Consider the following 26,474-nt stretch of genomic DNA (forward strand, 5'->3'; position numbering starts at 1 on the left):
GTATAAGTAGGAAAAACGTCTCGGATACGCTAAGGGATATATTGGACCTTTTCTTCTATTCTGGTGTAAAAGGTTCAATATACCATGTCCGTATCCAAGATGTTCTTGAGACATATGCGGCCATATTCGAGCGTTGGTCCGACATATATGAGCAAATCCCGACTATATACATCAGAAAACGCTCGAATACGTCAGGGGTATATTACAAGCTCGTATTTTATCTCTGTTACATTTTCTTAATAATAAGAAACAATTTGAAAGAAGCGAGTCAACCGTTAGAACTCCAGGTCTTAGAACCAGAAAAAAATAGGCCGACTCTTGAATGGAATCAAAAAAATTCCAATCCAAACTCAAATGGTGGATATGCAAGCATGATAACTTATATGTTGTTCTATATCTCCATGAATCTAGGAACTTTTGCTTGCATTGTATCATTTGGTCTACGTACCGGAATTGATAACATTCGAGATTATGCAAGACTATACGCAAAAGATCCTTTTTTTTCTTTTTTAAGAGTAAAACCCAACCTTTGGTATTGTAGCTCAACCCACTCTTACGGAACCCAAGGCCCACTAGGCGGTTTCGGGTACACCTCGGTTGGCCCAATACTCGACGATTCACATAAAACCCTGAGATCTCTAAACACCTCCTTTCCCAAATTCAAAACCAAATCCCTAATGGATCTCCTCCGAGCTTACTCCGACGACCAAAACCCTAACTCCCCAGCCTCCTCCCCCTCACCGGAATCTTCACCTCCACGTCTCCTCCCTCCTAAATCCGCCGCGCCCCAAGTCGACGACACCATGCTCGCACTCACCGTCGCGAAGAATCGCAGCGCAATGACCCGCCCCATCGACCCGACCCAGCACCTCGTCGACTTCAACCCGACCTACGACCAGCTCTGGGCCCCAATCTACGGCCCCTCCCACCCCTACGCCAAGGACGGCCTCGCCCAAGGGATGCGCAACCACAAGCTAGGGTTTGTCGAGGACGCCGCCATCGAGCCTTTCATCTTCGACGAGCAGTACAACACTTTCCAGAACTACGGCTACGCCGCCGACCCCTCCGCCTCCGCGGGTTACAACTACGTCGGCGATATGACCGCATTGCAGAAAAACGACGCCGTTTCGGTGTACAACATCCCCCAGCACGAGCAGAAGAAGCGGAAGATCGAGAAGCGGAAGGAGAATGACGAGGACGGAGACGACAACGCCGAGATGGTGGACCCGGAGGAGGTGGCGAATCCGGCCAGCGAGGCGTGGCTGATGAAGAACAGGAAGAGCCCCTGGGCCGGGAAGAAGGAGGGCCCGCCGGTGGAGCTCACGGAGGAGCAGAAGAAGTACGCGGAGGAGTATGCGAAGAAGAAAGGTGAGGAGAAAGGCGGCGGCGACAAGGGAGAGGCTGTGGTGGAGAAGACTACTTTCCACGGAAAAGAAGAGAGGGACTATCAAGGGAGGTCCTGGATTGCGCAGCCCAAGGATGCCAAGGCTAGTAATGATCACTGTTATATTCCGAAACGGCTTGTGCATACTTGGAGTGGTCACACTAAGGGTGTGAATGCTATTAGGTTCTTCCCGAACTCGGGGCATTTGATACTCTCGGCAGGGTTGGACACTAAGTGCAAGATTTGGGATGTGTCGAATACTGGCAAGTGCATGAGGACTTACATGGGGCATTCTAAGGCTGTTAGGGATATTTGTTTCTCGAATGATGGGAGTAAGTTTTTGAGTGCTGGCTATGATAAGAATATCAAGTATTGGGATACGGAGACTGGGCAGGTGATATCTACATTTTCGACTGGGAAGGTGCCTTATGTGGTGAAGCTTAATCCGGATGATGATAAGCAGAATGTGTTGTTAGCTGGGATGAGTGATAAGAAGATTGTTCAGTGGGATATGAATGAGGGGAAGATTACACAAGAGTATGATCAGCATTTGGGGGCGGTGAATACTATTACGTTTGTTGATAATAATCGGAGGTTTGTTACTTCCAGTGATGACAAGTCTCTGCGTGTTTGGGAGTTTGGGATTCCTGTGGTGATCAAGTATATTAGTGAGCCTCATATGCATTCTATGCCATCGATTTCGTTGCACCCCAATTCGAATTGGCTTGCAGCACAGAGTATGGACAATCAGATTCTTATCTACAGCACTAGGGAGAAGTTTCAGCTCAATAAGAAGAAGAGGTTTGCAGGACATGTTGTAGCTGGGTATGCTTGCCAAGTAAATTTCTCGCCAGACGGACGATTTGTTTTCTCGGGTGATGGTGAAGGTAGATGCTGGTTTTGGGATTGGAAGTCTTGCAAAGTCTTCAGAACTCTCAAATGTCATGAGGGGGTGTGCATTGGGGCTGCGTGGCATCCCTTGGAGCAAAGTAAAGTCGCAACTTGTGGCTGGGATGGCTTGATTAAATATTGGTAAGTAAATTTTCAATCTATAACACTTTAGATCACATTACGATCATTCCTATGTCATATGCACAATGTTTGGTTTTCTGTTTTATTTGGCTAAAATGTCTGCTATACTCATGCTTAATATCTGATAGTGTCAATATTGTGGTTCATTATGTAGTAAGTCTGGATATTTTGCTTCGCTTCGATGTAGGATCCATACCCAATCTTAGGATCATATAGTGACAAAGATGCCCCCATGCCATATACATTAATTATTACCACATGGACAGTTTTTTCATGAAACCAAGTCTATCAACTTTTTTTTCATACTCACATTTTTTTATCAGCAAAGTTCATCTTTTGCCCAATTAATATATGTATACGAGTCGTAACTTTGATTTTGTGTATGTCTTTCAGGGACTAGTCGCAATCAGTTCAGTTTGGTAGACGACCCAGAATTCATGTACCATTTCGGTTCAGTACGCGTGTGATGCCAATGTTCATCTGATCTATCCTTTCTGGGGACTGTGGGACAGAACAATATGTAAAAGATTGCAGGAAAAGTTCGGCCAACATCTTTATCTGGAAAATGACCAATGTCATCCAAGTATGCAGGACATGTACTTGTAAACACAAATCATACTTTTTTGTACTTTATAATTCTGTATCTTTGAAGAGTTTTAGTAGCAAAGGGTTTGTTCCTCTCTTATTGTCTGAAAATACTAAACTCTTCAGTCTTCTCCTTGCTCAGACAGTGTCAAGTCTCGATTGAGCAGTGATGGGTGAAGCTGTGAAGGCAAGTAGACGTAGTTTGATACAGAGCAGAGTCCTGAGAATCATAATTTAATAATATATATATCCTGGTCTAGTAGGGTAATCGAGTCCCAATAGGAATAGGAATACCTTGCTTAATTTCTCTAGCTAGGCTAGGTTTCATACGCTGATCCATATATATATATATATATATATATATATATATATATATATATATCAAGAAGGCAGGAAATAGAAGTATCCAAAATAACTAGCATAGCCTGTGGAAACTAACTTGGTGATGGAGAGGGCACAGAGAATGAAGAGCAGCAACAATAATGCAGAGCTGAGAGTAGTGATGGGTCTATTAGAATTGCCATTAGATATCCTCCTAAACATCCTCTCAAAATTGCCGGCCGAATCACTTTTCCTCATCCGAAGCGTGTCTAAGGCCTTGTTAAACATTGTTGATGACCCCTCTTTTGCTAGAGCACTACGTCACAACGTGCATCTACAAGTGCCGCAACTTATGCTTTTCGATGATCATGGAGGATACTATCGTTGCTCTGCAGGGACGATTCAACTTTTAGCATCACTGCGATCTATGAAATACGATGGCTGCAGGGACTTGACAGAAGGCCGACATGGAATTAGTGTCAGCGTAAGGAGAAAAACAGACAACCGCGAGTGGTCGTATTTCCAAAACGATTTTGTCTTCTGCAACTTGTTTTTCCTGAGAAAATGCAGATATGATGGTGGTGGAAGCCCTTGCTTCTTAGTCAATCCTCTTAGGGGAGGAGAGGTTCTAAGACTTCCAACCTTGAATAAGTATTCCAATGTAAGAAAGGACTGGTATGGTATGGGATTTGATAGTCTAACAAACGCACACAAGATTGTTCGTGTTTCCAGAGTTACTAATGATACGGAGAACCGTCTTGTTACCCAAGTTCTTGTATTAGGCGAGAACTCATGGCGAGAGATACCTTCGGTTCCCCCTGATGACTTGAATTCTAACATTTATACGAAGAACGCATGTGCCAATGGAGACATGCATTGGTTAATTTGGTTAATTAGAGAGAAGAAGGGAAATAGTGAAGAAACATACCACATAATTTCTTTCGACTTCAAGAGAGAAGAGTTCTATTGGACTCCTCATCCCTTGTTAGAAAGCTCGAACGTACGAGTCGAGTGGACAAAGTTACAGTTGCTTACTCTAAGAGGATCTCTGGCCCTGGTGTGTGCTTCATCATCAGAAGCTGGGGCGGCGGATATTGAGATATGGGTGTTGAAAGATTATGATAAAAAAGAGTGGACGCGAGATTACATCATAAACAGCAAACATTTTAGTATTCATGGTTCTTGCCATGAATGGGAGCATGGCATATTTTTCGATACGAATATGGATACAGTCTTTGTGGATCTCAATTGTTTTTCTGTGAATCGTATAAAATACCGTGCTACCATCTTGAGCTATACTTGGAGCTTGGTTTCCTTGAACGAATATGGCAATTTGGTTAAAGATCTAGCTGAAGAACCATCAGAGTATGGAGGCCTGGAAAGTTATAACAAATTGACTTATACTTTCGATAGGTACATTCTGAGAAATTCTACAATTCATCAAAAATATTATGTATTTCCTAGCTTATTTACGATGATTTGATTCTCTTAATTTAGAAAGGAAGGAAACCTGGCTATTGCTTTTAGGTATATCTAGTGAAGCATTTCAAACATTGATGGTCAAAACAGATTAGTCTTTCTTGTCGTATGAGGATGACAGTGCTGCTGGAGGTGGAAATAAACAACAGGAAACTAAGGCAAGCACCCTATATGCAGTCCATTCATTCTCTCCTAATTCTCTTTTAGCTATTCTCATTCTATGTACTTAAATTTATTATAAATGGTCCGGTACTCTTCAATTTTTTATCCCATTAAAACCAACTGGACAAGCAAATCACATCAAATCTAAGCACAACACTGTCTAATCACTAACAATTCCAAACCGCGAACCGAAAAATCACAATGCAAGTGACTAAATAGGCAAAGCCAAACGCATCAGCCATTCTATGAGGCATTGAGATCATATCTGTGGGAGATAGTTGGGAGTGTCAAGTCGTATGGAATCGGCATTCTCCTTACGGGTGCTTACATTCTTCAGAACAGAGATTCCAGTGAATGGCAACTTGACAAGCATGTTGATGATTTTGGCTCCCAAAGTTGTCCAATTACGACATGCTGAGACTGCAGGCATTGTGGATTGTATTATATCAAAGACTCGAACCTGCTCTTGGTCCAGCATAACACAGTTGGGATTGGGAGTTTGATTTCTCCTCCTTGACATTTTATTCTCCTTCTGTACATCTGTGTTTCTCAATTGTTTTCATCGAATGTAAATGGTTCATCTTGCTTTACTTGTGTATCTTGAAGAGTTTATTTTTTATTTTTTGGTTACAAAAAAGTTTAGGTGAGAGCTTGGTTATGTTACACCACCATCGTCAGGGCAAACCTACAACCTCAACCTTGAAAAACTGACAATGGACACATATCTGTCACACCAGCCTCTAAATATGGATTTCCACATGAAAATTTACAGATCGCAAACCAACAAACCTTGTTAGCAGTGGAGATCAAACTTAGATGATGGCTCCACCACAAATCTGCTCTTGCCAACTGAACCACAAATCTGCTCTTGCCAACTGAGCCAAACCTCCTGCGCCCAAAAAATGAATTAAAAAAAAAAAAAAAAAACAGCAAAACGACGTCGCTTTATATTTACGAATTACCAGTAAAACCTAGTAAATTGGCAGCTAGTCTCAGAACTTGACAGAGAAATGGCGACGGAGATGAGCTGCGTGTGGATGAGACGAATCCTGCTAAGACCGAACCCTCCCATGCCCTCTCAATTCTTAAACCACTCACCACCGCTTCTCATTCCTCTCGTCTCCTCCCACCGCCTCTCCTTTTCTACTGCCACCGCCGCTTGCTCTCTCCCCGATACTCTCGCCACCGTCGACGACGACGCCTCCTCCACTCCTCCGTTTACTTCTCCGAACAAAAGCTCCAAGGTGCTTCTCAAAGGGATGCGATACCATGAGCTTGAGGTAATTAGTACTAATTACATTTCGAATTAGTTTTTACTTAGTTAATCATGATTACGTGACTAATAATTGTGATGATTTACCAGAAATGGGTTCAATCACAAGGCTACCGGCCCGGGCAAGCTATGATGCTGTGGAAGCGTCTCTACGGGAATGATGTATGGGCGCATCATAGTGATCAGTTGGAAGGTTTTGATTCAATTCCATTCTTTGAGTAGTAATGTCGTTTTCGTAAGCGAAATTGATGAGTTGTGATCATGTTGATAGGTTTGAACAAGGATTTTAGGAAGATGTTGAGTGAGAATGCCGAGTTTAAGGCGTTGTGTTTGAAGGAAATTGTTACCGCGGCGGATGGAACTAGGAAGGTACATGAAATTGTTGAGTTTTGTCCCTGCAATGCTACCTTATGTGTAGGAGTTAAGAACTGTGATGGTTATTGTTACGTTTTGTTTGAGAACCTTATCATTGATTGTGAAACTCGCAGGAGGTTTCAGATTTTATTCACGTTGGAAGATGGGATGGTGATTGAGACCGTTGTTATACCTTCCGATAGTAGGAGGAATACTGTTTGTGTTTCGAGTCAAGTGGGCTGTGGCATGAACTGCCAGTTTTGCTACACTGGCAGGCAAGCATACTTCTCCTCTGCAAGCTTTGAATACTTAGTGCTGCTTCATTTATTAGACTGCCTAGAAGAAATGTTGGTTCTAAGTCTTCTCATTTTGCAGGATGGGTCTAAGGAGACATCTGACTGCTGCTGAGATTGTAGAACAGGCTGTATTTGCGCGATCCCTGCTCACAAGTGAAGTTGGAAATATTTCCAATGTTGTATTCATGGTAGGTAATTAAGGTTACATTTTCAAAAGAATAGGAGCTTTCTTAATCATGAAAAGATGCAAATATCTTTTGCTTATAGTAAAACGATGCTAGTTATTATATTCTGGACCCCAAAGTGCTATTACTGAACCTTCGTTTACGTATCTTGTGCTAATATAGGTCACTTAAACATAACTTTATACATCTGCTAACAGGGCTAACTTTGTATTTCCAGGGAATGGGAGAACCACTTCACAACATTGACAATGTTATTAAAGCTGCAGACATTATGGTGGATGATCAAGGCCTTCATTTTAGTCCTCGCAAGATAACTGTTTCAACAAGTGGGCTTGTCCCCCAGCTGAGGCGTTACCTCAGAGAGTCTAATTGTGCTTTAGCTGTTAGTTTGAATGCAACTACAGATGAGGTATTTGCATTCAATTTATTTGAACTAGCAAACCACAATACTTATGTGATTACTTAGTAATCACGTGCGCATATACACACTTGCACACAGTCGTATGACTTTTCAGTGATGAACATTGCAGGTCAGAAACTGGATTATGCCAATTAACCGAAAGTATAATATAAACCTGCTTCTTCAGACTCTTAAAGAGGAACTTCGCTTCAAGAATAACTACAAAGTTCTTTTTGAATATGTAATGCTTGCAGGAGTGAATGACAGGTAAAAAAACTTTTTTATTTACATGTGGCGTTAGCTTGATTATGTCAATATGAAGTTCTTTAGCAGTATGTAATGGAATGCTGCTGCATCCTATTCATTTAGAAAGCAGTTTCAAGCATCATTTGTTTCATTCATCTAAGGATTCCTTGTTTTATTTATTTTGACGTGTGACTGTATGCCTTGCATACTACAGCATTGAGGATGCAAGAAGGCTTGCTGATCTCGTTCAGGGCATTCCATGCAAGATCAACCTCATCTCATTTAATCCTCATAGTGGATCCCATTTCAGACCAACCTGTGACGAGAAAATGATCGAGTTCAGAAATTATTTGGCTGGAGCAGGCCGCGTTGTTTTCATGCGGCCGAGTAGAGGCGATGATCAGATGGCGGCTTGTGGTCAGCTTGGCAAACCTGGCGAAATCCAGGCTCCCATGCTCCGTGTCCCAGAGAAGTTCAAAATGGCGACCCAAGTGGTAGTGTGATTATCTGAACATCATCTCCCTGAAGCCTAGCAGCCTCCAACAAAAAGCAATTATAAGCTCCACCTACGTTATATTGCGATTGCAATGCCTTGACATTTCGGTGTCCCTCTCATAGAACCTAACTTGGGCTGCCCAACCACCATGGCCAGAAGATTCAGACTAGCTTTTGTTAGAGAGGGGTTTCAAAACCCTGCCTAAAGTTGTTATCAAATTTCTGCACACTACTTCATTGGTGTATGTGTCTTACACAAGACACTTCTTTTTCTGGATACTTGCCACTCTTTCACCATCAGTCATTTGTTAGTCTATGACACATACTCATTTGATTTGTTCTAACACTACAAGTTACTCTTTCCTTTTCAATTTATCTGAGTCATCTGACACTTGCACAAAGTTACAGTTTCTCTTGCACATGCCCTCACTGAAGTGACTGAACCTTTCTTTTTAGGTACTCATTCCTGCTATCTTGCTTGCTACACTTGCTTTCTTGTTAGACAAGATTGACAACCCAAATCAAATTAGTAAAACCAATCACACGTTCACTCAATTTTGACTTTAGTTAATCCAACATAATAATTATCAGTAATTTTCGGTCTATTATTTTGGTTAACCGAGACCATTGTGTTCATGAACACTCGTAAACCAAAAATTTAGTCGACCGTTAAACCATGTTTAGCAGCCAATTTAAAACCAAATAATAATCAAATTTGAAAAATTAATCGTGGATTACAAATATAAACGGGAAGTACACCACACGTTTTTTTTGTTTCATTTTCCATTTTATTATTCACTTTTTTAAATGTACACGGTTTCAGTCCTTTACGTAGAGGTGAAGGAACAGCAGCGCGTCCTAGCGTGCACGATATCAAAGTAATCAAACCATTCAGACATTGGAGCGTGACATGCACGCGCAAGCATAGAGAGTAAGCTTCTTTTGGCGGCATCGTTTCCCTCACTCCCTCACAGGACCACCACTCCAAAATTGCCTCTGCTTAAATTGCTCCCTCTCTCTTTTCCCTCCTTCATTTTCATTCTCACTCTAACAAACTCTCACTCTCTCTCTGTCTCTTCCTCTTCTTCTCTCTCCTTCTCTCCAAACCCTAGCTTCCGATCACCGCCTCAATCCTCCTTAGGTTTTTCAGTCTCCGACTCTCGGAGCTTCCATCACTCTCTTCGTCTTCCTCTCGCTCGCGGCGTTCAAAGCTCGGTGAGTGAACAATGGCGGCTATGGAGAACGACTTTCAGGATCGCCGGAGTTCGAAGCTCGTTCGCGATAACGTTCACGGCAGCCTCTACCTCGAGCCGGTAAAATTTCATCTCCGATTCCACCGTTTAACTTCGTTTTGTGCATTTCGCGTGATGAATCTGCTTAATGCTTCTCGAATTTTGCATCTCCTTTCTGCTTTGAGCTCGTTCATAGCTTTGAAATGTTGAATTTCGGAAACTAAATTGTTTTTGAGCTCGAAAATTTGCGGTTGAATCGATTTACTGGTTTGTTTTGATTTTTCTCATTTGATTTGATTTGGAGTACCGGAAATGCATTGTTCGAAGTAGATTTTGAATTCGTAAATCTAGTACAGGAACTTGGAGAGTAGAGTGCAACGGCGATTTTGAAGTCGTTTTGTGTCTATTTCATCTTTGTTAGTTTACATCTAAGAATAGTAGTTGATCCTTGGATGAATTTAAGATTGAATATCGTCTCAGAACTTAGGGTAGATTACTTTTGCTATATTGTATCCTGAGATTTTACTGGATTATTAATTTGTCTTTGTCAAAAACAGTAGTTTCTGTTGTGTTTACTGCGTTTGATTAAAGTTAAGGAGCAGACAGATTTGGAACTGTGAAAGGAGTTTTCTATTTGAGAGAATATGGATTAGAACTGTAACTGAAATTGTTGGAGAATGAATGACGGAAACTCAACTTTGAGACTCAGGAACCCTGATGTGGCAGGAATTTAAATAAGAATCTAGTGGAAATATAAGGAAACTTTGGTAGTTAGATATTCTCAAACCTGCATGTTCTTTAACTTTGGTGTGAGAAAGCAAGGATGAAGTCTTTGAAGGATTTTCAAGAGTAGGGAGAGCATTGGAATTGTTTGCTGATAAACTGGTACATATGGGAAGTGACTGAGTGGTAGCACATTTGGAACAAAGTACCTATCACTTGACTTTTGATTTTCCAAATCAGTATATTTTTTTACTGAATTTGTCTTTGATAGAAAGTGAGTAGAAAGGATTGAGATAAATGATTCGATAGGTATATTGAATTCTCAAGTTTAAGTATCTAATTAAGGATTACTTTCCTGAGCATTGCCTTCAAAGTAAGAAAATAAATTAACAGTGTTATCGTTTGTTCATGGAAATTATGTTTCTGTAACTCATCTCTTTCTTTGATTTCATGCAGCTTGCCTTGAAGTTTATTGACACTGAACAGTTTCAGAGGCAAGTTTCCTATGTACTGTTTGTTTTCTCATAAAGTCAATATTGATTTTTTTTTGTTTCCTCATAGTTTTATCACTTGTTTCAGGCTTCGTGACCTGAAGCAACTTGGTGAGTTCAATTTTGCTAAGTATATTCTCAGCTGGATTCTATAATAATTAGGATCAGATATTAATTGTTGTAGATATGTTGACATAACTGAATGATCTCTCTGCCCAAATTTTTGTATTATTTCAACACATGAATGTTGTGTTGAGATCAGCTATTTTGTATTCATCTGTTTACTTTCTCTATCTATGTAATTCAATTGATATTCATCATACCAGGTTCAGGTTTAATTTTAAGTTTACTTCTGATCCAGGTCTGACCAACATGGTTTACCCTGGAGCTGTACATTCTAGATTTGAGCATTCACTTGGGGTGTACTGGCTTGCTGGTGAAGCAATCAGTAAAATCAAAACTTACCAAGTAGGAATATGTCCTGTTGACTGTCTATTCATTCTCATAATCTAACCTAAAATTAACCCTTTCCTATTCATATGCCATCTCTCAGGGCCAGGAGCTTGGAATTGAAAGCTTTGATGTCAAGACAGTAAAACTTGCTGGTAAAGAAACTATATATGACATAATAGATGCTCTCTTTCAAGTAAGCTGGTCCAACATGTGTTTTCCTTTTTTGATCTCTTTCTAGGACTACTGCATGATATTGGCCATGGGCCTTTCAGCCACATGTTTGAGAGCGGGTTTCTTCCTCTGGTTCATTCTGGTGCCAAATGGTGATTGTTATATTCTTAAATAGAATTCAGTGCACTCTTTTTATTTTGTGTTCTTCTATTAATGATTCAAGTGCAATGTTTTTTGTGGAACTGGAAAAGGACTACATGTGTACCTTAGTGCGTTGCACCTTTCTATTAATATGCGTCAACTGATTGATTGATTATATTGAGACATCATTTTGATTATATTTTATCTCCACTACCAAGACAAAAACTATGGATGTACTGGCAGAATGCTGCTGTCATATACTGGTCAAGATTCTAAGTAAAGACCCTTAATCAGAAAACAAAATATGAAACTCATTTCATCATAAAGAAATTTTGTAATTGAACACAAGTCTTCCGTAATTGTGGCCTTAAAAACATGAAAAAGCAGTAGTATGATTGATTTTCTGTTTCGTTTCTGACTTGGACAGGCATCTCAGCATCTGTCTCAGTTCTTTTGTTAAGTAGTCACATTATTAGTTTTCTGTGAAAGAATATTGTGCACTTTAGTTTGATGGTTTATGTTTGTTCGATGGCTGTAAATGGTCTCCAATTTGAGTCAGGAGATTTAATCTTATTTGGGGGCAATGATTGGACTACTGTAGGTCCCATGAGGATATGTCTGTGAGGATGATAGACTACATTGTCGACGAGCACAACATTGAAATTGATTCCGATGACCTGAAGAGAGTGAAGGTTAGTCTTGTTAGCTTCAATATTATTATTTTTTACTATTTTTTCTCACCACCAAATTCTGTGAGACCAATACTGTTGAGCTACTCAAATTCCATTGGGTGGACAGAAAAGACAGAATGTCATGCATATTTATATTTACAGTTGTTTTTCTCTTTCATTGCATGATGTCATCTTTTATATATCTCCATTTATGTCTTCATTTTTCTGCAACAGTTTACTGTTTCTGGAAGATTCTTTATTTCCTCACTGTATGCAATTGCACACATGAGTCCAGAACTCATTCATGAAAATAATAATGGATGTAATGTAATTGAATCCTTTATGTATCTTTACAGGAACTGATCGGCTCTAGCTCTAAACATGTGGAACACAATGTAAGTTATCATGGAGAGGTTTCCATTTTGAAAAAGAAAATACTCAGTTCTTCAGAACATCTTCTTAACATCTCTCTCCTGTTAAAATTTTGACTTACCCTTTTGAATTTAGGCTGCTAAAGAAAAGCTGTTCTTGTATGATATTGTTGCGAACGGCCGCACTGGAATCGATGTTGACAAGTAGGTGACTTGATTTCTCTTAGCTTTTAGCTTGGCGTTTTATTTGGAGATTCTATGAAATGCTACTAGCTTTTTGATTATATAATACCACTTGTCTATAGGTTTGATTACATTGAACGTGACTCTCGTGCCTGTGGCCTAGGCTGTAATTTTCACTTTGAGAGGTATTGATAAACTTTCAGTTTCCCAACAGCATAACTTATCAACTTCTTGAAGATATATGTTTACTGCTTTGGTCCACTCTTCAGCTCAAGTCCACTCAGTTTGAACTTGGTCTACTGTGTAATTTGTACATACTCTATGTTCAAAAACTATACGATTGCTTATAGCAGCTTTTGACAGAACCTTTTCCTCATTCAAACTTTCAGGCTGATGGAAACTATGCGAGTTATGGGAAATGAGATATGTTACCGTGCTAGTGAATGTTAGTATATATTTTAATTCAATCATTTTTTCTGCAACCACCATATAGTTACTTTTTTGTGTTAACTTGATATTGTGGTAGATCTGACAATTAACAAGCTGTTTATGACTCGGGCTGATCTGCATCGGACTGTCTACACACATGCAAAAGTGAAGGTACAAGATAGAAGTAACTGTTTTCATCTGAAACATCAAACTGAGGTTGTATGCTTACCATATATGGAAATTAAAAATATAGTGTAAACACCACTGTTTTCGCAGGCTATGGAACTCATGGTTGTTGATGCCCTGTGCAAAGCAAATGCTGAACTTGGGATTGCGGACTCCATCCAAAGACCATCTGAATTTTGGAAGGTTGAAGAGCTTTATCATTTAGTATTTATTCATGATGGCTTTTTATATCACAACACTAATGCTATCTAGTTTAAAGTGCAGTTAGATGATTCCATTCTGAAAATAATTGAAACGTCTGATAAGCCTGAACTGAAGGAGGCAAAAGATTTGATCTCACGCATTCGGAGAAGGGATCTGTACCAGGTATCTTACTATGTCCACCACATATACGAAAAAATTTCCTGATATTGAGTATTCATGTATCTTAGTATCTTTGCTTTTCCTAGTATTCTACTATAAATTCTTTATTTTTGTTCATTCATTCTGAAGATCAGAGGGAATCCGATTGTTACTAATTTTTTTTTTTTTTTTTTTGTCAGTTCTGCAATGAGTACATTGTTCCAAAGGACCAGCTAGAAAACTTCAAGGACGTAACACCCAAAGATATAGTTTGTTCTCAGGTGGAAAATATAATACTAGCTCTCTCTTCCTTCTTTTGTTATACTTAGAAAGTACATGTTGGTACCTACTGTTTAATTTCCGTCCAGAAATCTGGTGGTGTTACGGTAAAGGAGGAAGATGTGGCTGTGGTCACTGTGAAAATTGATTTGACTAATGGCAGGAAAAACCCTCTTGATAGGTACCTGAAATTAAATCAAATAATGCTTATTATCAAGCCATTAGTACTGTTTAACTTTGAATTTGAGTACATTGATTGAAATTTGACAAACTTTCTTCTTGATGCATGTACTTCCTCATCCAGAGTCTCTTTCTTCAAGGTAATATCACACCTCCATGGTCTAGATACTTTATCAGTTTACTTTTTAAGCCTCTGATACTTGAACATTATTTCTCTGATCCAGCAACTATCATACTATTATATCTAGACTCCTTCAATTAGACACAGTTTTGTTGGTTTGTGCATAGCAAATCTGACTGCTTGGTTTCTATCAGGACTATGAGAGTAATGAAAAATTCGGTATCAAAGCTGATCAATTGAGTAACTTGCTTCCTACATGTTATCAAGACAAGATAGTCAGGGTCTACTCCAAGAAGCCGGGCCTGGTTTGTCCCTTATTAAATGCTGTCATTGTTAAGTTCTAATTGCATTTGCTGGATTCCTATGACTGATAAGTGAGATATTCTGATCATTCAGGTTGCGGCAGTTGCAGAAGCTTTCGAGGAGTTTCAGGTGAAGACATATGGGAAGAAGACACAAGTACATGCAACTCCGGAGAAGAAGAAACGAAGAGTCTCATGAAACTTGATGCAGTGAGTGATGTCTTTTACTACCTCCTCCATCAAGCTTTTGGTTGGAAAACGTACATGCTGTGCAGAACTGGAATAGGAAAGTTGACATTACATCCATATATCTGATAATCTGACTGAGCAAACGTTTAGTTCCACATATTTTGGATTTAGGAAATCAGTAACTTTGCAGATCTACGCTCTGTAGATCCACAGGTCTAAAACTCATGAGAGAAAAGGTGTAAACCCATCTGTTCTCCATTTTCGCATCTGAATGCGTTCGGGTGTTGTTCAACAGTCATTGATACAATTGATTGTCGGAAACGGTTTACAAGAATTTTCGACTTAATTTGTTTTCTGGTACATAAATAATTTGCCTACAGTTTTACTATATGCCTGGCTTTGTGTATTGAGTAGCTTATGAGATCTAGTGTATTCATCGATGAAGGGTCTAAATCACTCATCGATGAGTATGAGTCAATCTTGTACTCATATGATGGAGGGAATATGCTTGAACATCTTTTGACCTAGCCTCAAGTTAATATGCATCCCACTCGACATAGGAAAGCCTTGTTTGGCCCTATAAGAAAACTTCGAAGTCTTAATCAAAGACTTGAAGTGAGATACGTCTTTTGCTTAAGTTATCTCCTATCAAAATAGAGATAGGAGATTGCTTGCACAAGGAAAATAGAGCAGTCCCCGCCCATGTCGAAATAGAACTACTCAATTCTAATAGGAATGTTTGCCCTTATCCACATTGCCGCCTATATATTTATTTTTCCTTTACGTATCACAGAAGAAAAGGGCTTCTCTGTTCATGTCAGTGAACGAATACCTCTATATAATATATATTCATTCAAGCTAGAAAACCAAACCTCTCGAACTCTGATTTTGAAAATTCGAGTCAAGAAGAAAGATGGAAGAACAAAGAGAAGAGTTCCGTCCGGCGAAGAACAAGATTGACATAAAGAGTTTGGACGCTCAGCTACAGAGGCATCTTGATAGAGTTTGTGAGATAGAGGAGAAGAAGAAGAAGAATGAGCAAGAGAAATACAGAGTTAGAGCGCGAGTTGGAGCCTCGGAAATACAAGAGATAGAAGAATGGGAAATCGATCCGGAAAAACTGGTTATTAAAGGGGCCTTTGCTCATGGCACGTTTGCTTCTGTTCATAGAGGTCTTTACAATAACCAACCGATTGCAGTTAAAGTGTTAGATTGGGGAGAAGAGGGTGAGAGAGCAAAAGCTTTGCAAAGAGATTTTTACCGCGAGGTTTCTGTTTGGTACAAGCTTGAACATCCCAATGTTACTAAGGTAAGTTTTTTGCTATACTTCTTATGCTGATCATTGAGTCGATTAGATAACTGTATATATGCTAAAATTTGTTGGTTTGTTTGCAGTGCATTGGAGCTACAACAATGACTACTTCAAAACTAATACAACAAAGTAAAAAGGAGTTGAGTAGTAATTCTGCTTGTGTGATTACCGAGTATCTTTGTGGAGGTACTCTCAAGTCTCACCTCAAAAAGTTTCGCGAAAAGAAGCTGCCTATGGAGGATGTCTTGCAACTAGCATTGGATCTTGCAAGAGGATTAAGCTATTTGCACTCGAAGAACATTGTTCACAGAGATGTTAAATCAGAAAATTTGCTTCTTGATAACAATCAGATAGTAAAGATAGCAGATTTTGGTGTCGCTCGTCTTGAGGCTTCGAATTTGAGTGAGATGACAGGCAACACCGGCACCCCTGGATACATGGCTCCTGAGGTACTAAATAATTAATTTGAACTTAGTTTGTGATACATTGTTTGAATTAGTACTTTTTACAGTATTTTAAATGTTTATCTGAATGCATATGTAGGTATTGGAGTCGAAACCATATGACAAGAAATGCGACGTTTACAGCTTTGGAATTTGCTTATGGGAGATCTGTTGCTGCCAAACGCCCTACTCTAACTATTCATTTTCAGAATTAACTTCAGCTGTTGTGTATAAAGTACGGATATTTACACACCAAAATTCTCTCTTCTCCTCTTTAGAATATATGTTGCAGATTTATTTGGTTTAAAGTATTGACTCAAACTTACATATGTTTTGTTTCTCTTAATACAGAATTTAAGACCACAAATACCTAAAAACTGTCCAAGCTCCTTGGCCAAAGTAATGAAAAAATGTTGGGATGCAGAACCCAGCAAAAGGCCAGAAATGCATGAAGTTGTTACCATGTTAGAGGCTATTGACAACTCGAAACATCCCCACGGTTGCTTCTGCTTCTCCATGCGGGACAGTTGACAAAGCACAAAGAATTGTAGATGCTACAACAGTACAACTTATACCTGTTTGGTTATAGTTAAATTTATACAAAGTTCATGATGTAAGGTCAGTGATCGGAGCTGTGGCTGATTGTGAAGTAAGGAGACAGTAATTGAAAAGAGTGCGACTTGAACTTTTTGTTAGTCGGTTATAGGCAGAAATTTGATTGCATGAGTTGAGATTACTGTATTTCCATTACTTACATTACGGCCTACACAGTACAAACAGTCCATTCAAGTTTCAGCATTAGCCGTAACAACGTAATGGCTGCAGAAGTAAAAGACTGAAAACTACAGATAAAGGCAAAAACACTTGCAAACTGACCGCCGGAAATTGCTTTTATAAAAACAGCATCTCAACTTAACAGCTACAATGTACATGGTAAAGATTACCTTGAAAAGACCATCACTATTTCACTTTCCTACTATACACTTGAAGCCTCATCCTAAACAAGGATTCTAGCTTGCCAAAAATGGTCAGTAATGTAAATGACTAAGATCTATGCCCTTTTCCTGAGCAATGGTATTCCCTATCATGAAACTAACTTTCCCAGTTGCTAAACTCAAAAGATCATTTACGCGGTTGATTGCAACATGCACCAACTGTGTGCATATTCAGAAAGGCTCCCATGTGTCGATTCATTCTTCAGAACCATCACTCAGAGGAGAAGGTTCTTTAGAGCGGTTAGACTTGGATGCATTTTGAAATTCTTCCTTGAGTAACTTACGGATTTTGTTTCTCAACCTAGAAGCCTCTTGAGGTTGGAACCACTGCCTGCCAAACTGGAAATTTCAAAGTAGATAATCAGGAAGATCATAAAAAACACAACCATATAGAACAGAACTAAATAACAAATTAGTGTACCATTGATAAATCTTTCTTTTTTAGCCTTTCAGGAGCGTCTTCTATGAAGTGTTCCATAAACAAGAGTACAAAAAGACCACAGTCATAGTCATTTTTCTGTTGCGGGACCTGGGGGAAAATGAAAAGAGGTAAGCTTTAAACCAAGAACTAGTAGAAATTCCATGAGATATGTAAGGCATTGAGGACGGAAATTACCGGAAGTCTTTTCTCCTCAATATGGTCAGGAAGTCGTTTCCAACAGTCTGAAACTGTTAGATCTAAAATATCAACTTCATCCAAATAGCACCATTCTTCTTTTAAAAAGCTGCATACCAAATTCGCATTAAACTCGTGAATGATAAATGACTGAAACCCCTAACAAGAGTAGATATAAGATGTGATCATTGCTAAATGAATCAGCAAGGACATATGTTTCTAACCTTTTAATAATTCGAAAAATGGATTTGCTACAATGGAGTCCTAATGAGTCTAAATGAAGAACAAGTGGTCCTGATTCTTCTTCCTTGTCAGGGATACAGATAATGACAAGGCTCCAATGAACGCTGGATGCATCAAACACCATAACGTAGTTAAAGACGAGTGGTAGAAAGAAAGACTATTGAAAGCAGAAACAATACCCTGAACAAAACTACAAATATCTGCATGTTATATCAAAGTATCTGACAAGTTGCTCATTTAGTTGAGGTAGAACCATGTAAAAGTGCATGCAGCAATAGTGGTAGAGGTAATGACATCTGTTTATTAAAGCACTTAGATATTGTTGAGTATTGAAATGCTGAACCAGAACACATATATAAGTCCTTTTGCATCGTCTATTAACTCTATTTCATGCTTAATGTACCAATAATCCTGGTACAGAAGTCGAACCTAGCAATTCAGCCTATCATTTGCACACTTGCAAGACTATGGCTTCTTCCACGTTCTTGTGAACTTAATACAAAATCAGCAAACCAGCAAGCCACATAACATCTTAACGTCAAAGACATAATTCAGGTTATAGAGTTCCTATGCTCATGGACTATCGGCTATCCTATAAGTTCATACTTTCCGAAGAAACTTACTCTTCATTTATAGGAATAAGTATGTAAGCCTTCTGAAACATATCAACACCCTTCCACCACCTTCTAAGCTTGACAAAGCGGTTATCCTTGTTAGCTCCCTACATAATGCAAGCAAAATGAGAGAAAATAAAATGGAAGAAAACGGGCACGGCCATTGTATGACAGATGTTCAATAAAATAAATGAACATTGATTTTACAGGAATATACATAATAGTTTTCCTATTCAGTGACATGATCAACATTTCTTTTGGTATGATTTTTGTTTGCAACGCGTTGTAAGTCTCCACCTATTGTTTTTGAAACTACATAGAGAAAGTAGATAGTAAGAAATAGCAAACAGTGTTTTTAGGACTTGCATAATCAAGATTGGTCAAGCACCTCAAGCCTAAGAACATGAAAATGGATTCTAAATATCTAATACAATATGGACCGTCACTATTGACCTTTTCATTTTCCAGTTGCTACCAAATTTATAGCAAACCCAGTGAAAGAGACTTAGGAAAGTTAACAGCTAGAGACATATTATGGAAGAGCAAACTATTTTAAAGAAACCAAGATAAACTGCTACCTTTTCTGATACAGCATCTTTGAGCTTATTGTAAAAAAAGGTATTGAAGAAATGAAATGCACAACTTCCCGTGTCTGTAGGGGATGCTTGTTGATGCAAATACCTGATCAAAAGGTCCCAATGGTGAGTAAATACTTTCACTTAATGGGGCCTCACATGTCCTGTCAAGTACACTGAAATGAACAAAGTACCACGTCTACTGCCTATAGCAAATATGAAGAAAAGTAAACACTTGAACAATACTGATATGAATACACATTATAATAGATACATATCCATTACTTTTTGGTACATAAATATGCAATTATATCATATTCAGTTTACCGTATGTAGAAATTCATAATTGCTGATGTCAGGTAGCTTTGAGGATCAAGGCACTTAGTGTCTGCATAACAAATTTCAACGGAATGTGGATCATCCCTGAATAAAAGAAACACCATATATCACACCATGAGCAATATCACATAAATCTTTAACAGTTGAGGAATTTTAACACATCTACAAACTTTTTATTCGTGTGTACAGTATTACCTTGATGGATAGTAGATTCTGGAGTCTTTCATGCTAGAAAAAAAAAAAATTAAATACAATCAGAAATAGGTTATTGCTAAATATGGAACTCAATATCGGTGAATTCTGAAACATAGTGCACTATAAGCAACAACTTTGAGGCTCTAGTTACCTCTCAGGAATTTCTTCTGTTTGCTCTGTGGTGTCTGTGAACTCAGGTTCCTCCTCATCCACAAGTAAAATGGTCTGACTCTGTCGTAACAATAAATATGAAAGCAAATGAAATACATCCCATTCTGAAATAGATGTCACCAACAAGACAACTTTGTGCTATTTCCACTAATTCCAAGTTGAAAAGGGATAGATGAAAGTTAAATTGTAGATTTAAATCCAATACTAATGTTGTACCTTCCTGGTCCTATTCCGAAGTTGATAATGATCCTCCCTGCCAGAGAAAAGAAAAATAGAACAAATCAAATCAAATTGGAATAATTCATCCAAGCTGATTACGCCTGCAAAGGAAGCATAATCTAATACCAATCTACCAGCATTACAGTTAGAAAGTTTCAAGGAAATACTAGAAATGTAAAGTAGCTCGGGTAAAGAAAAGATCAGTACTTTTTTGCAAAGCTGCTGGAGGAGTTTTCCTCACACTGATAACCTGAGTTATTGGAAGAAGCTTTGCCTTTACGATCACCATTTGAGAGAGAAGTTTTATCTTTATCACGATAGAAGTTGCTAGGGCTTTGAAAAGGGAATTGTCTTGATGAAGATCGACTTTTCTGTGCCCCCTTTGGCACGAATGCTCCATTATTGTTCTTTTTCTGGCGGTTGCAGTGACCCAAAGTTGAAAATTCTCTTTCAAATGCATTTCCCTTGTTAGAATCTCTCTGCTTAATAGATTAACAATAGATTGAAGCAAATACATTAGAAAATGATGCAGGCCCTTCAATATAACTAGAAAAAAAGACACAGTGAAGCTCATTACATCGTCATCCAGCTTTTGAGAAAAGAGTTTTAAAAATGAAGCCCCTCGCTCGCCTGGAGATGATGTAGCCTCCTCTCTGAAGCCACTAGAAACACCTAGGAGTCACATTCAGGTTTCTCAATCAGGAACTCTCGTAAACAGAAAATGATATACAACAGTCCTTAATCACACCAAATTCAGGTGCACGGTCTTAAACGAAAGAGCATGTCCATAAAAGAACCGTACCTGCAGAGCTGGTCGCTCCGGTAGGCTTCTCCACCATACTGATATACTATTCAATGGAAAAGGTAAACACAGTCAGAACCTGTCTCGATAAGTACTCCACATGAGAATTCACAACACTAAACCTGTAAACATTCCAACTACAAGCCCACATGAAGCAGCATTACACAAACCCATACTATTCAATATGACACAGCAATCAGTCTGGTCTCCCCAAAAACACATAAAAAATCACAATGCCAGAGCTGTGCTCATCAATCTAGCATATACATGATCTTAACACAACAAGTACAAGCATAAAAATCAAAACTTTCCCATCAAATTTTCCTCCATTTCTGACAAAACCCAAACACACAAAAACAACCAAAAAGACTCAAACTTTACACAAACCCAAAAAACTCACATACCCTCTCTGGGTGTTCAATCCTCCTCTGCTGCTCATCCTCCATTTTCTTCAAACGAACCCTCAGCTTTTCGCCTTTGTCTGGCAATTTTGGAGCCAACATCTTCACATGTGCTCTTTGCCGCCCAATCAAATCATCCAGGTCCTTATTGCTCACCCTCTCAAGTTCCTCATCCCTTAGCTCATCGCCGCCGCCCATCGCCGCCCGTTTCGGTGTCTCGTCGGCGGCGATGGTGACGGGCTTGGTCTTCTTCACTCTGAGAACCTCCGGCGGGTCAAAATCGTCATTGCCATCCAAGAGCTTGTTGAAGTCAATAGCAAGCGGCCTCTTCTTCTCGGCTCTCTCTCCTTCCATGCAATGAAAAATGGGGGAGAGCCCTAAAAAAGGGTCTCTCCTTTTTCGTGTTCTGGTAATAATGGGGTCAAAGCGGTGGTGGTGTCACACTGTGTTGCTCTGCTCCAACACTACATATGTGTGCGTCAATTTCTTGTTTCTTTTGTATTATTGCCTTTGGGCTTGTGTTAGTGTGTGCATCTTTTTATGCTCTTTGAGGTCATACATCCCTAAGGCCTAACTTTCCTTTATTTAAGAGACTTTAATAAAACATGTTTATTTACTTGGAATAAACAGATACGATCTTCGGAGAGGCCGTGATTTGCTTACCTATTTGGTATCAAAGTTTGAGATGTATTCTTGAGTATGTTGTGTTAATAAACGTGCCAAAGATATCGCGTATTAGAGTTTTACTCTTCATATTTCATATTCATGTTTATGTTCTAAAACAAGGTCGCGCAACTTGCCTTGATGACGCCTAGGCGCTCCAAACCAACCATCAGTCCTAGTAGAGCCTAGTGAGTTTTCGACCCTTGGCTATATCAGAGTTTTAAAACAAGACCGCCTAGCCCACCTAAACGGCTTTTAGGCGCTCCAAGCCAACCATCCGTCCTAATAGCGTGTAACGAGTATGGGTTTGTGTAAAAATTATTAGCATACATCTTGCCCTAAACTACACACAAACCCAATAGCCACCAGGTCGCCATGTCAAGCCCACCTTCTACAAAAGCATGTGAGTCCAGCCCACGACTACATGAAGTCAGGGAAGCTGGGCCAAACCGACTAACAAAGTAATAAGTAGTGCATACAAGAGGAATAACATAAGGATAACCCAGTCTCAGTGGGTATTTGTCCCACATCCTTTGGAAGCATTCAAATTCATCTAAGATATCTAATTACCAACATTAATTGTAATCACTCTCACATCTAAGTTGTTATTATGCTGAAAAACTAGTGTTATACTAAACATTGACTTAGCCATCAGAGTGACTTATATCACAGTTGGGTGTATCTTGTAACATGTATCGTGATTTAGTATATGCCTTGTAAATTGTAATGGAACAAAGAATTACGATAGAAACAAACATATACAACTTCACTTCATGAATTCGACCTAATGTATTACTTGAACTATAAGTTAGTTTGTCACAAAACTAATAACGGTCGTCTAAGATTTATTGAATACTATTTTCCAAACGACCAAACCAAATAATTTACCAATCATGGCGCATTCATCCGTATCACCCTTGTGAATGCACAAACAACAAAGTAAGAAGGAGAAAATGCATACCCAACAAGGCCCAAATTCCCCCAATTCCCCCTCCTCCTTGATCGATTTGTTATAGCTAACCCTTGACCCAACCCGGAAGTATTTTCCTAAACCAATATAGAAAACAAGCAAAAATCGGACTAATCAAAATGTGCCATGTGCCACCATAAACCAAGCAAATTCTACTTGTAAATACAAGTATACAACTCACCTCCCAGGCCCCAACTAGTACTACATAAAGCTCTCCCTTTCTCTCTCCTAGGGCACCAAATCTCAACCTGGATTTCACTGTTGGGGTTTGTTAGGTTTCACTTTGTTAATAAGTCCTAGTTATTAGTTATTAGGGACATGCAGTTAGTATTTGACTCATTCCTGCAATCATGTACCACGCATTTAGAGTTATGCTGTGTGTGGGTTGTTGTTTTATTATTCAGTTTCTTTTGTAAGGTTATATAAGCCAGTACTTGTTAATTATGAATATTGAGGTATTCACACAAGCTTTATTGTTCTGTTCTTGAGTTTTTGGGTTCAACATTCACTCTCCTCCACAACCATGATCGACGATCCTTCCGCTCCGACGACCCAAGACCCGAATCCCCAACCCGATAACCTGATTCCCCAATCCATTGTGCAAGTGGATGCACAAGGTAAGCACAATTTACTCATACATGGTTTTTGAACGCAATGCTATGTTCTCTTAATTTCTCCCTCAGGATGTCTATTCAGCTGGTGATAGCTGAAATGCCTGTGCTGCCATCTCTAATATTCTTTAACGTGTGGTAACAAATATCAATTATTATTGTCAACTTGTCATATACATATTTTTTGTACGTATAGTTTGGGGAATGGTTATTTGGTGTTACTGTTATGTCAAACATGCTCTGATGCTTTTGCGAGATATTTGGTTTTGTTTATGTAGGACTTATTCGTTATCCCTCTCCATGTCCTACAATGGTTCGACCTGGTTTTCCCTCACGGCCACCTAGAGGAATTGGTATGCTTCCATCTATACAACGCCCTCCTATGCTGGGAATTCCTGGGGTTCGCCCCATTATGCCTCCTGTTGTTAGGCCAGTTGTTCCTAGTGTTACTCCAGCTGAGAAACCACAAACAACTGTCTTTGTCGGCAAGATAGCCCCAACAGTAAACAATGATTTCATTTTATATCTCCTTCAGGTATATCATCAAACTCTGTGATCTCTGTTCTTTCATATCAAACCTTATTCCTTTGGTGTATGGTTTTACGTTTCTAAGCACTAATGGTTTTACATTTTATTAAGTTATGTGGACCTGTCAAGCTTTGGAAGCGTGCTCAAGATCCCACAGATGGGACTCCGAAAGGCTTTGGGTTTTGTGAATTTGAATCTGCTGAAGGGGTTCTTCGTGCATTACGCCTTCTGAGTAAATTCAACATTGATGGGAAGGAGCTGGTGGTATATCATAATTCATACTACAGCTATCTTTTCGTTGTTATTGCCATATAACTTTTGAAACCATATCCTGCTTATATATATTATATTTTATAAAAATTTCGGTTACTAATTCTCTCTATATTGAAATTTTTGTACAACTTCAAACAGTTAATTGTTAAACAAGCAACACGAGAGTATCTGGAGCGGTTTGTAGAAAAGAAAATTGAAAACACAAAGAAGCTAAAAGACAGTCAAGCTGAGGGAGATGAGAAAGAGGGTCAGAGTACCATTGATAAGACTGTAGTTCCAAATTCTGTTGTGGATTCGAAGGAGGAGGACAATAATTCAGGGAACAAAGAGAGCATCAGTAAAAACTTTGGGATCGTGACGGATGAAGACAAGGAAGCTGACAGGGTGGCTTTGGAGAAGCTTACAAGCTTGATAGAGGAGAGATTAAAAACGAATCCTCTGCCTCCACCACCGCCACTTGCTCCTGGGAATTCCATCTCAGAGCCTCCGGCTAACTCAAGGGACGGAGACCCTAATGTGGATATAGCAAGAAATGGTATAGTTTCAAACTTTCTATTGCTATCATACTGGAGATTGTTAGTTTGTTGTGTGTGCGTCAATTTCTTGTTTCTTTTGTACTATTGCCTTGGGCTTGTGTTAGTGTGTTGTGTGTGCATCCTTTAAGCTCTTTGAGGCCATACATCGATCCTAAAGGCCTAACTTTTCTTTATTTAAAATCTTTAATAGAATATGTTTATTTACTTGGAATAAACAGATACCATTTCTAGAGAGGCCGCGATTTGCTTACCTATTTTGGTACCAAAGTTTGAGATGCATTCTTGAGTATGTTGTGTTAATAAACGCGTCAAAGATATCGGGTATTAGAGTTTGACTCTTCATATTCATGTTTATGTTCTAAAACAAGGTCGCGCTACTTGCCTTGACGAAGCCTAGGCCCTCCAAACCAACCATCAGTCCTAGTAGGGCCTAGCGAGTTTCGACCACTGATCAGAGTTCTAAAACAAGACCGCCTAACTCCCCTAAGCGGTTTTTAGGGGCTCCAAGGCAACCATCCGCCCTAATAGCGCTTAGTGAGTTTTTGAATAGTATGGGTTTGTGTAAGAATTATTAACATACATCTTGCTCTAAACCACACACAAACCCAATAGCCACCAGGTCACCATGTCAAGCCCACCTTCTACAAAAGCATGTGAGCCCAGCCCACGACTACATAAGGTCAGGGAAGCTGGGCCAAACCGACTAACAAAGTAATAAGTAGTGCATACAAGAGGAGTAACAGAAGGATAACCTAGTCTTAGTGGGTATTTGTCCCACATTGTTTGGAAGCATTCAAATTCATCAAAGATATCCAATTACCAACATTAATTGTAATCACTCTCACTTCTAAGTTGTTACTATGCCGAAAAACTAGTGTTATACTAAACACTGACTTAGGCATTAGAGTGACTTAGATCGCAGTTGGGTGTATCTTGTAGCATGTATAGTGATTTAGTATCTGCTTTGTAAATTGTAATGGAATAGAGAATTACGATAGAAACAAACATATACAACTTCACTTCATGAATTCGACCTAATGTATTACTTGAACTATAAATTAGTTTGTCACGAAACTAATAACGGCGGTCTAAGATTTATTGAATACCATTTTTCAAACAACCAAACCAAATAATTTACCAATCATGACGCATTCATCCGTATCACCCTTGTGAATGCACAAACCCGCACAAATATTACCTAAACTATAAGTTAAACTGTCCCACCAAACTAATAACGGTCATAAACAAACAGTTTACCATTAACAGCTCAATAATTTGTATTACCCGCGTAA

The 26,474-nt window shown here is 39.1% G+C and overlaps 6 protein-coding genes across 6 annotated transcripts; 4 read left to right on the forward strand and 2 right to left on the reverse strand.

Moving 5' to 3' along the window:
- Positions 1-677: 677 nt before the first annotated feature.
- Positions 678-2,420, forward strand: LOC101309148 (pre-mRNA-processing factor 17-like). The gene has a single exon (XM_004297587.1). The coding sequence runs from the start codon at positions 678-680 to the stop codon at positions 2,418-2,420; it is 1,743 nt and encodes a 580-aa protein (XP_004297635.1).
- A 1,026-nt stretch (positions 2,421-3,446) lies between these two features.
- On the forward strand, positions 3,447-5,466 carry LOC101304572 (F-box/kelch-repeat protein At3g06240-like). Its single transcript, XM_004298532.1, has 2 exons — positions 3,447-4,735; positions 5,301-5,466. Exons 1-2 carry the CDS (start codon positions 3,447-3,449, stop codon positions 5,464-5,466), a joined length of 1,455 nt encoding a protein of 484 aa, XP_004298580.1.
- A 500-nt stretch (positions 5,467-5,966) lies between these two features.
- Positions 5,967-14,686, forward strand: LOC101304866. Its single transcript, XM_004298533.1, has 25 exons — positions 5,967-6,243; positions 6,327-6,429; positions 6,508-6,605; positions 6,735-6,865; positions 6,966-7,074; positions 7,289-7,480; positions 7,602-7,738; positions 7,932-8,163; positions 10,624-10,661; positions 10,747-10,769; positions 11,020-11,126; positions 11,212-11,263; positions 11,350-11,434; positions 12,025-12,115; positions 12,451-12,489; positions 12,602-12,669; positions 12,771-12,833; positions 13,038-13,093; positions 13,175-13,248; positions 13,354-13,446; positions 13,528-13,629; positions 13,806-13,886; positions 13,974-14,074; positions 14,367-14,490; positions 14,582-14,686. The coding sequence occupies exons 1-25, from the start codon at positions 5,974-5,976 to the stop codon at positions 14,684-14,686; spliced, it is 2,574 nt and encodes an 857-aa protein (XP_004298581.1). The 5' UTR covers positions 5,967-5,973.
- A 903-nt stretch (positions 14,687-15,589) lies between these two features.
- Positions 15,590-16,962, forward strand: LOC101305170 (serine/threonine-protein kinase HT1-like). The gene is made up of 4 exons (XM_004298534.1): positions 15,590-15,985; positions 16,072-16,437; positions 16,532-16,666; positions 16,783-16,962. Exons 1-4 carry the CDS (start codon positions 15,590-15,592, stop codon positions 16,960-16,962), a joined length of 1,077 nt encoding a protein of 358 aa, XP_004298582.1.
- Positions 16,963-17,185: 223 nt separating this feature from the next.
- LOC101309441 (ubiquitin-like-specific protease 1D-like) lies at positions 17,186-20,703 on the reverse strand. Its single transcript, XM_004297588.1, has 11 exons — positions 20,606-20,703; positions 20,396-20,432; positions 20,160-20,239; positions 20,009-20,041; positions 19,802-19,897; positions 19,478-19,580; positions 18,909-19,006; positions 18,267-18,389; positions 18,043-18,151; positions 17,848-17,955; positions 17,186-17,765 (listed from the first exon to the last, which is right to left on the reverse strand). The coding sequence occupies exons 4-11, from the start codon at positions 20,038-20,040 to the stop codon at positions 17,622-17,624; spliced, it is 813 nt and encodes a 270-aa protein (XP_004297636.1). The 5' UTR covers position 20,041; positions 20,160-20,239; positions 20,396-20,432; positions 20,606-20,703; the 3' UTR covers positions 17,186-17,621.
- On the reverse strand, positions 20,156-22,061 carry LOC101305463. The gene is made up of 6 exons (XM_004298535.1): positions 21,605-22,061; positions 21,201-21,246; positions 20,976-21,070; positions 20,606-20,877; positions 20,396-20,432; positions 20,156-20,239 (listed from the first exon to the last, which is right to left on the reverse strand). The coding sequence occupies exons 1-6, from the start codon at positions 21,953-21,955 to the stop codon at positions 20,156-20,158; spliced, it is 885 nt and encodes a 294-aa protein (XP_004298583.1). The 5' UTR covers positions 21,956-22,061.
- Between the last annotated feature and the right edge of the window lie 4,413 nt (positions 22,062-26,474).

This window comes from Fragaria vesca, linkage group LG4 (genome assembly GCF_000184155.1).
Source record: "Fragaria vesca subsp. vesca linkage group LG4, FraVesHawaii_1.0, whole genome shotgun sequence".
NCBI lineage: Eukaryota > Viridiplantae > Streptophyta > Magnoliopsida > Rosales > Rosaceae > Fragaria > Fragaria vesca.